This window comes from Jaculus jaculus, chromosome 11 (genome assembly GCF_020740685.1).
Source record: "Jaculus jaculus isolate mJacJac1 chromosome 11, mJacJac1.mat.Y.cur, whole genome shotgun sequence".
NCBI lineage: Eukaryota > Metazoa > Chordata > Mammalia > Rodentia > Dipodidae > Jaculus > Jaculus jaculus.
This window is the reverse complement of record NC_059112.1, coordinates 19,005,392-19,016,033: the sequence shown is the minus strand read 5'-3', so window position 1 is coordinate 19,016,033 and position 10,642 is coordinate 19,005,392. Positions and strand designations below refer to the sequence as shown.

General features: G+C 38.0%; 1 protein-coding gene across 2 annotated transcripts in view; it reads right to left on the bottom strand.

Moving 5' to 3' along the window:
- Positions 1-1,005: 1,005 nt before the first annotated feature.
- Gabra4 (gamma-aminobutyric acid type A receptor subunit alpha4) overlaps positions 1,006-10,642 on the bottom strand; it is a 77,747-nt gene continuing 68,110 nt past the window's right edge. The window contains exon 9 of one of the 2 annotated variants that reach the window (XM_045161856.1): positions 1,006-4,418. In XM_045161856.1, the coding sequence (XP_045017791.1) occupies positions 3,888-4,418 (531 nt within the window). In that variant the 3' untranslated portion in view covers positions 1,006-3,887. The remainder of the gene's footprint in view (positions 4,419-10,642) is intronic. The other variant, XM_045161858.1, reaches the window with a different exon arrangement.

Below are 10,642 nucleotides of genomic sequence, written 5' to 3'. Positions count from 1 at the left end.
CTCTTTCTCTCTCTTCAAATAAATAAATAAGTAAAAATTTAAGAAGTTCCATTCCAGCCTTGTGCCCTTATCTTTGTCATTAATCAATCTGTGACTCATTTCATCTCTGAAAGAGGCCGACACTGCTCTCTCTCTCCTTTGACTCAAGATTTATGAGTTTGAATTTAGAATGCATGTCACTGCAAGCCCTATGGATATGCCCAAACACAAATAATTGTTAACCATGGAACAATCATATAATGCCTACTTTATAACTAATCATGCCTTGGGGAAATTGAAAATGGCCAATTAGGAATGAAAAAAAAAAACATAACAAACATGGAGCATTACTAGTAAATAATGTCAGCTTTACAAGACAGAGATCTACCAAAGGTAGAATTCTCAATCAGAAGTATTATTCCTTCTCACAAATGGTCAGGACTTTGTGATTGTCTAGTAATTTTTGTGAACTATGGTTAAAAAGGTGACTAGACCCTCATACAGGATTTACTTAATGCACCTCTGAGTTATTAGCAAGACAAAAAATGATGACCAAACCAAAACTTATTGAAAGAATTGGATGGAATTCAGTTAAGGTATTCAAACCACAAACTATTACTAGTAAGACTGGGTACAAATGAAATAAATTATTTTTATAATAAAGATACGGCTTTCTAATCAATGTATTCTTCCAATTAACAAGTAAGAATCCTTAATTTTTGTCTTTTAATCTTTTGAACATCTGATTTGTATTTAAATTTTCATATAAAAGGGGAAGTCAGAAAAGCCCACCTTGGACATGGGTCACACCTGGCAACCCCAGTACTTTTAATTAATTACTAGAAATCCTATTACTTTCAGAAAGGAGAAGCTTAGATTTGTGACCAGCCTAGTACATATATCAAGTTGAAGGCCAGATTGGTTTATGCAGAAGGAACCTGTCTCAAAAAAAAAAAAAAAAAAAAAATCACTAGGATTTCTGGTTTAAAGTCAGGTTTTTAAAAGTTCCCTTGTTTTTGTTCCCCCTTTGGTCTTTCTGTGATTTTTTTTTTTTTTTTCAGTGTTGAGGACTGAACTTGGGGCCTTATGCTTACTAAACAAGCACTCATGCACTAAGCTAAATCCGCAATCCCTAAAGTCAGGTTAAAAAACAAATTACATGGCTGGAGAGCTGCTACAGAAGTTAAGGCCCTTGCCTGCAAAGCCTAAGACCCTGTTTTGTTGCAGTGGCTGGAGAGCCTGGCATGCCCATTATCTTTCTCTCTCTCTTCTTTCTATTTCTCTGCTTGAAAATAGATAAATAAAAATATTTAAAAACAAACAAAAGCACAAATTAACTTACCTAATTCTTTGAGACAGAGACTTACATTGGAGCTCAGGGTAGAAGAGAACTCCTTATGTAACCCAAACAGATTTCAAACTCAGGACAATACTCTGCCTTAGTTTCCAAAGCACAGAGATCACACAGGTTGGAGCTTCCAGGACTAGATTAGCATCATTTTGTAAAAATATGTTTTATTTTATTTGCAAGCAGAGAGAGAAAAAGATAAGAGACACAGACAGAGAGAACAGACATGCCAGGCAGGGCCTCCAGCCATGGCAGACGAACTCCAGATTCAAGTGCCACTTTGTGCATCTGGTTTTACATGGGTACAGGTCATTAGGCTTTGAAGGTAAGTCCCTTAACTCCTAATCCATCGTTCCAGCCAATATCATTTATTTTTAATCCATTTAAAACCCTATTCAATTTAAAGAATATCTTAAAGGGAATCAATAAAATCTTTAAAATGTTAAGGTGAATATGATTTTTGAAAAGAAGACAATTAATAGAGCAATAAAGAAAACAAAGAGTTAAGTCGTTCTCTCCATTAGATAAGGTCATTACATTGGTATAATGAATAGCAGCTTCCAACCACAAATTCTAAGCATTGGCCTCAAGGTCAAAAATCTAGTCACATCCATGAAATAATTTATGATGGGCACTTTCTTGCACAAGGACTCTTTATTAAAAATATATACATATATACACATTTTACTGGCCCTCATCTTACTGGAATCAACTTACAAATTAGCTGCTTTGACTGAATGATTTCCACAGCATCTTACAGACAATGTGCAGATGCTAGGAAATACTTGGAAAGAGAAAAGAAGGAATTCTCAGATTATGACTGGAGATCGATATTTGTCATTTGCACATCTTATAGTTCTTATATCCAGCCATTACAAAGGAGAGCAATGACTGAAAAGCTAGTGCTAATTAACTAACATGATTTCTTTTCCAGAAAATAAAAGATTCAGTCTACATGTCAAATCCTTCCCTCAAACACCCAGAATACATTCATTTACACTTAGAACAGGTAGAAGTCTAAAAGAAAATCTGGAAGCATCATAACAAAAAGACAGACCTGGATTGAGCTGCATAAGACAGCTGTAAGAAATTCATTGAGATTGCTAAGCCTCCATAACAAAGCCACTGCATGAAATCCTGACAAATTGTGTAACAGAGTCACTGCACCCCACCCCATAGCTACGATATTTTTATTCACCTCATCCCTGGCTGCTACTTTAATTTTAAAATACCTTAGTTATGAAACCTCACCAAACTCCACAAAAATAAATACCAAGTCTGCCCTGAAATACAGAATAATGGACACAAAAAAATCTTTCAGGGTTAGCATTTCGCCAGCTAATATTGGTCCACACTGGGAAATATATCCGAGAGGTCTGTGGTGATGTGGGTTTTTTGTGTGTGTGTGTGTGTGTGTGTGGGGGTGTGTGTGTGTGTGTCCCCGGGGGGGGGGGGGATTCTGGAATTATCACAAAATTCTGTTCTGATCTACAACAAAGTTGAGATGAGTAATGTTAGGTTTTACAAGGCACAGATTTAAAAAAAAATTTTTTTCAGGTACTTGTCTCCTCTAGGAAAATATGTGCCTCATTTTCCTTGTATTTTGAAAAAAAAAAAAAAAGGTTGCCAAATTTATAACAATAATCACTTATCTCAAAGTGCTTATATACATAAAAGGATCTGTTACTATTTTGGATACATTGTCAGACTGTAACTAAATTCCCTTCATTAAACAAGACAATGTCCTCTGTTAGATTATAGTTCTTACCATGCACTAACTGTTCTACTACTGAACTCATTAAAAAGGTGAAAGAGATTCCCTAGGAGACCATGTTTAACACAGCACCTAGAACGCAGCAGGCTCCAGGCGCTGAATAACTATGTGGTGAATGTGTATGGACAGAACAGAACTGAATGAGCTACTATGAGAAAAGAATTCATACAATGAGGTTCACTTTGGCTCACAGCACAAAATTTCAAGTCATCTGTTCAGTACCTTTTGACCAACAAAGGAAACACATTTCCCTGGCCTCAGTCTCTATTTTTAATGCAGTAGAGGTTTTGCTTTATTTGTTCAGTTTCGATTTTGTTCCATTTTCCTTCGAGTGTTGTTTTGCTTAACAGAGAAAGTCCTTTTCTTGCAGGTACTAAGAGAAACTCCAGGGTCACTACTTATGAACTCGAGTCCATGACTCTGGTTAGGTGCAGTGCCACTGGGAAATCTAGAGTGACCCATGGCTTTCATACAGCATGTTTAATAATTCAATAATCTGTGTCCAGTTTTTGATTCAAAAATACACACCGCCAACTTTTGACAGTGTTCTGTGTTCCCTCTATTATGAATGTTGAACAGATCCTTTTAAAATGATCTTTCTGCAAAGAAACACAGTTCCCTTTCCCTTCACTGAGGAATTAATGGACACTCCAGATAACCCACTTGTATGTTTTAAGTGGAGAAAAATTATGTAGATTTTTAAAAATTTTAGTAAAGAATACTTATGTTCAAAACCATTTAAAATGCATTTTCATCATCTTTTAGGGTGTTACTATAGCAACAAAATTACATTAGACTTTCTGATTTTTCCATAGTGTCCTTGGATAAGTAAACAACCCAATAGACCATATTAAATGCCCCAAATGTGACTGGAAAGAGAATGCGAGCATATTTGTCTATTTTACTTGTACCAGATCCTGAAGGTGGTGGCGCAGAGGAAGGAGGAGTGGCTGAGACCTTCCCTGAGGCTCCCATCGTGTTAACTGTGGTCTTGCTGCGCCCCAGTCTGGATCCAAAGGCAGGGCGAGTAGAAGCAGATCCAACCGGAGCTGCTCTTGACCCACTCCCAGTTCGGCAAGGTGTGGAAGAGGGAGCTGAGGGAAGTGCTCTTGCGGCAGATATGGTTTCGGCTGCATTTGCCCTGCTGAACGGGTTTGGGCTGGAGGCTAAGTACGACTTAGGTGTGGCCTCAGATGGCTCTTGACCTGTGGCAGATTTGCTGGAGTGGTTTCCAGCCTCCGTTCTGTTGGTGACATCAGAATCAGAGTGGACCAAGGCATTTGTTCTTTTCCTCATGTTCAAATTGGCACTTGTATTCTGAAAGGTATAATGTTGCATGGGTTATGGGGTTTTATGTAGATTTCCACAAAACTCAAATGTGTGCAAAGAAAACAAGCAAGAGTAGTCACATCTATGAAATACGTACTTACCAAGCTGCTACAGCCATTAAACTTCATAGAAAATGTGCTTTAAAATAACTAACTCAAAGAATGTTTAGGGCGGCGGAGGTTGCTCCGCAGTCAAAAGCACTTGCCCGTAAAACCTGACAGTCCAGGTTAAATCCCCCAGTACCTATGTAAAGCCAGATGCACAAAATGGCACATGCATCTGGAATTTGTCTGCAAGTGTCAAGAGGCACTGGCATGCCAATGTTCATTCTCTAGCTCTCTCTCTCTCCCCTTGGAAATAAATAAAAAGTAAAATTTTTAAAAAGAAGATTTCTATAATTGGAATTATGATTTTAAACCTGTAAACTTTAGATTTTCTTGGACAAGAAATTAAGATAATAATTTTATTTAGCATATAAGTTTTTCATTCAGTTATTTTTTTTACAAATAGTATTCTCCAGTATGTTATGTGCTTTTCGAAGAACTTTATGATTTTTGTTTAAGAAGCATTAAGAACTATACCACGGGGCTGGAGAGATGGCTTAGTGGTTAAGCACTTGCCTATGAAGCCTAAGGACCCCGGATCAAGACTCAATTACCCAGTACCCACATAAGCCAGATGCACAAGGTGGCTCATGCATCTGGAGTTCGTTTGCAGTGGCTGGAGGTCCTGATGCGTCCATTCTCTCCCTCTCCCTCCCTCCTTCCCTCCCTCTCCCTCTCCCCCCCCCCCATCTTTCTCTCCCTCTCTGTTGCTCTTAAATAAATAAATGAAAATAAACAAAAAAGGGCTGGTGAGATTAGTAGTTAAGGTGCTTGCCTGCAAAGCCAAAGAACCTCAGTTCAATTCCCCAATACCCACATAAGTCAGATGCACAAGATAGCACATGCATCTGGAGTTTGTTTGTAGTGGCTGGAACCACTGGTGAGTCCATTCTCTCCCTCTGTCTCTCTCTCTTTTTTCCCTGTCTCAAATAAATAATAAAAATAAAAGAAAAAAGAAATTTAAAAAGAGAACTACACCAGTCATTATGTACAGAGAAGAACAATAATAGCTATCCTGTGTGAGTATGATATGACATTCCTTAAAAGTCTTCTTCAAAATATTTAATTTCCAAGTCCATATGATGCATTTCCATAAAAGAATTTTACATGGCTGGTCATGTGCATTATTGAAAATAATCAAAAAATCATGATATGTTAGTTTTTTGCCACAATTTACCAAGAAAATACAGATTAGACATATAAACATCATCACAATCATTGTATAGGTATTTACATTCAAGCCATGAATCAATAATCAGTATTGATGAAACTTAACTCGTCACTTATGAAATTCTTTTATTTGTAGAACAAAACCACATTAGAACATAAAAATATAAAACTATGTTAAAATCATTAAAAGTGACTCTAGTGATAAGTTTGATGGACACCATAAATGATTATATTTCCCACTGTATATTGTCCATGCCGTGAAGGAAAAAAATGGCTCAGATGGTCCCCAAAGTCACCATATCTGACTTTAACATTTTTATTTATTTATTTATTTATTTGCAAGGAGAGAGAGAGAGAGAGGGAGAGAAAGAGCAAGAATGGGCACACCAGTGCCTCTATCCCTTGCAAAAAATCTCCAGATGAATGTGTTACTTTGTGCATCAATTTACGTGGGTAGTAGGGCATCAAACCAGGGTCATTAGATTACAAGCAAGCACCTTAACCACTGTGCCATCTTTCCAGGCCACTTCCGGCTTTAGAAAACACCACCAGTTTTTGTGATGTTTCTATCTTCTGTGGCTTGTTGCTTCTTCTAAATTATTGTAAGGTTGTATGATATCTTCTTCCCATTTTGTGAAATAAATAGTGGGTGAAGAAACAGAGAAGTCAAAAGAAAAAGAGATGAAATAGAAATCAGCCCACTGGTAACATGTAAATTATATGCAATTCATTGGAGACTCATGGTAGAAAGAAAGATATTTCCTGTAAGTATATTTCTCAGTACTAGACTCATCAAGCATTTTCAAAGGTTCGATCCATTCTCTACCTACTTGTGAAATTATAACTTCCAAGGTCAATGAGTAGAGAAAAACAGTTTCACAAAACATGCAGACTCTGAGAGGTTTACAATTCATTCTTAATGTCAGCCTGGTGTGTTTTCTAGGCAGGTTGCAACTGAACTAATGAGAAATTGTGACCTAACATATGGCAGCTAATTTTGGCAGAGACCATTGAAACTGAAATTGGCATCTACGTAAAGCTAATGACACAATAACTTACCCTGCACTTTTCCCCTACAAAGCACATTAAGAAAACATGTAATCCTCAGTTTTTGAATCTCAAGAAAAAGGATAATAATTAATTATAATTGTAAATTATTAAGCATATAGTAAAGAACATAACAGTCTGAAAAATATTCCCAATACTTAAAAAGTGTATATTGCTGTTGAAAAGATGTGAGATATATATATATATCTCACAGTCAAAAACACAGCCCAAAGTAAATATACTTAAAGGAAACACGGAGATAAAATGCCAAGTATCCTAAGAAGAAAAGGCAAAAACAGTGAAGAAGGATGCATTTAACACACAGTAAAAACATGTATGTATTTTCTTTTTTTTTTTTTTGATCCACTCTTTTTCTTTAATTTTTATTAGCATTTTCCATGACGTGTATGTATTTTCAAAAGTTACAATTATTTCACAATAATTTCTCCCACTGAAACTTGGGGTGTTCATGATTTTTTGAAACATGTATATTCTCTAACACTTAATTTCTAAAAATTGTTGATTTCTAGTTCTAGCCAAAATAGAGTAATAGAGACTACATGCCTTCTTACTTGAAATAGTCCCAAATGACAATAAAATATTCAAAACAACTCTCTTTTAAGACATTGGATGTTAAACAACCTAAGACGCACATAATCACTCTGAAAAGATACCAACCTGAGAGTTTCCATACTGTGTTACAAGAAAATATTACACCAGAAAACCCTCGTATATCTCCTGAGCTGAGGAGGTGGGAATCAAAAGTGGGGCTTGTTGTCAGGCTGTCAGAGAGATCAGGACTCATGTTACAACCGCCATTCCCTCTGCAATCTCTTTGGCTCAAGCTGCAGAGAACTCAATACAAACTCAGACATCTAACATGCCTGCCATGGCTCAGGGAACACTGCAGAAGATGGGACAGAAGTATGTTATTATCCTGGGGCACACTCCCCCTAACCATCCCACAGAGACTAAGGCCTCCATAACCCCACAGTGAATACCAATAACCCCACTGAGAAGGGACCTCAGTGGAATGGAGCAGGAGAGAGGGGATATAAGAGTTTAACCACTTAAGAAGCAAGATGGGCCGGGCATGGTGACACACGCCTTTAATCCCAGTACTCTGGAAGCAGAGGTAGGAGGATCACCGTGAGCTCAAGGCCACCCTGAGACTACATAGTGAATTCCAGGTCAGCCTGGGCTACAGTGAGATCCTACCTTGAAAAACTAAACAAAAAAAAAAAAAATAGAAAACAAGATGGTACAGAGCAAATGAGATGTTATGTTCCTCTGCTTTGATGGGAATTTGATGACTCAACCACAATTACTCATGCTGATCAGTTACTTTCTTTGGCCAAGGACAAATGTTACATCAAATTAATAAAAGTAGAAATCCATTTATTACTTTATAAATGTTAAAAAAAAATAAAGAAAAGTTCATGGAACAAGCACCACAGAACAGAATGCTAAAAAACAGATTTCAAAAAAAAAGAAAGAAAGAAAGAAAGAAAGAAAAACAATGTGTAGTTTTCTTCTTATTGCTGGACTAAAAACCTGAGCAGAAGCAACTTGTGGGAGGAAAGGGTGTCTTTTAGCTTACAGACTCTAGAGAAAGCTCTATACTGACTGGGGAAAGCTTGCATGAAGGACAGGCTTCCAGGACAGGTGGACTGACACAGCATGGCAGTGACCCAACTAACACTGGCAAGCCAGGGGCTAAAAAGTACCCCAAGCTGCCCCCCTCAAGAACACACCTCCTCCAGCAAGGATCCTCCTCTCAAACTGACACCAGCTGTGGAAATCACATGATTTTATGTGGGACATCCTATTCAAACCATCACAAATCTGATGGGAGTTTCTATTGAGTGCTCTGCTAAGCCTAGACAGGTTTAGGAAGGTTTAACAATCCAGGCTGAAGAAGGACCCATCAGGAAAGGTGTTGAATAGCAACTTCCTTAGGATGGAAACTTTCCATTCTGCAGGGAAGATCATTAAGACTGGGGAAGTTCTGCAGCTCATCAAGGCTCAGGAAATAAACAAGCCAGAGAACCTCACCAGTGCTAGGAAGCTCCCTAATGTTACATAAGGAATAAACAACTGCTGGCGGCCAGACACAGCAGCCATCCTGTATACCATCCAGTGAGCTCTGGGGATGCAGCTTCCGAGTCCTCACCTGTGCTGGGGTGGGCTTTCCTGTGATGTTCTTGAGTCCTCCATGCTCCGGTAAGTAACCCCTCACCTGCGCTTTGTGAGTAACGTTTGGTTCACCACAATTAGATTTTGGTACATTAATGCTTTGGTCTGTCATGTGTGCTCCATTTGGGATGAGTAGACATGCATTCATGTCTCCCCGGGGGGGGGGGGGGGATTAAGTTTCATGCAACAAGTGGATCAAAGGAAACGGTGCCTGATGTTCTCACAAAGCCAAGATTCATGCGTGGTCCCATTATCAGACTGGAAAGTCTCAACATTCATGTGATAAGTAGCTCTAAATCCTGGGAAGGATAAGAACAACTCTGAAAACTACACTCCAGAATAGAAACAGGAGAACATTTAATCCTCTTCACTCCCCAGAGACCTTCACCCCCCAGAGACTAGCATCCTTACAGGATGCAACCCCACTGAGGAGGACTCCCAGCAGAATGGGGGCAGGGATGAGGGAAAGAATGGAACCAACACATGATGTATCCATACTAAGTATGTTCATAATAAAAAAATATACATTTTGTGAATAGTGTTCTGTGTAGCTAACTGGTGATGCAAAATGATCCCAAGCTATTTCTCTCTGTAGCCACATCCTGTGTAATATGCAAACTTCTCACCAATTGAGAAACAGTCTTCCCCCACAAGCAAGTTGCCTTACCATTTTCATCAGCCAACAGAAAGAAAAAAAAAACTATCAGTAATAATAATTTTGTCATCTCCAAATCTTGGTCTCAGGAGGGTTTTTTTTTTTTTTTTTTTTTTTGCCTCTATTCTTGCTTAAAACATTGCCCCCACCTCCACAAACAGTAGGTCTAAACTAACTTGTTGCAGGATGAAAGATCAGTTGGAGCAGAATCAGTTACCTCAATGATATCACCAAAGACCTGGAAGTGATAGGTCTGTCCAAGCTTAGACGATATGAACTACCTAAGCAAGCTGAATCAAGATTAGCAGAATGTTCACATTGATGGATAGATTTGAAAGCAAAAGTAAATATCCATTGTATGTACAGGAAGCAGAGGTAGTGTGGTAGGTGGTTACACAGAGTTATTATAGCAATAGTTAACATCTATAGACTAATTAAATAAATCAACTGTCTGACAGGAGGTGTTTCCAAATCTCTCCTGAGAGGGGAATTTGCTCAAATATTTAAGGCCGTTAAAAGGCTGCTGTGCATAGGACTCACAGAGAACCTTCAGGGGGCGCTGTTGCCTAATGCCACACAGTAGCTCAATGACTAAAAGGTACTGCTTTTCATAATCCTATTCGTCAAGAATAACAATTATTTTTAAACTGAGAAAAAAATTCGTAATCACCTTATTTTATTTCAGAGGAAAATAACTCTATAAGGTTGTTACTGACTGGAAGTCATACAGAGGGTTACTGGGTGCCTAACTGACCACATCCAATAGCCTCTCTACTCACAAACAGGGCAGAGGCATTAGAAATTTTACCATATTGCACATGTCTAATTCAGTCAGTATTTTTAATAGACAAAAAGAATAAAAAAGGATTCAAGATTTGGAAATCATAAATATATAAATTATCTTTTCAAAGTTATAATGGTGTATTGATTAGCAAGACCACCTAGGGATTGTGAAACTTTAGCATAATTTACCTGAGTGTAACTTGCCATTTTCTAATTGATTAGAGACAAAATACTGCAAGGCTATCATACTATCTCAG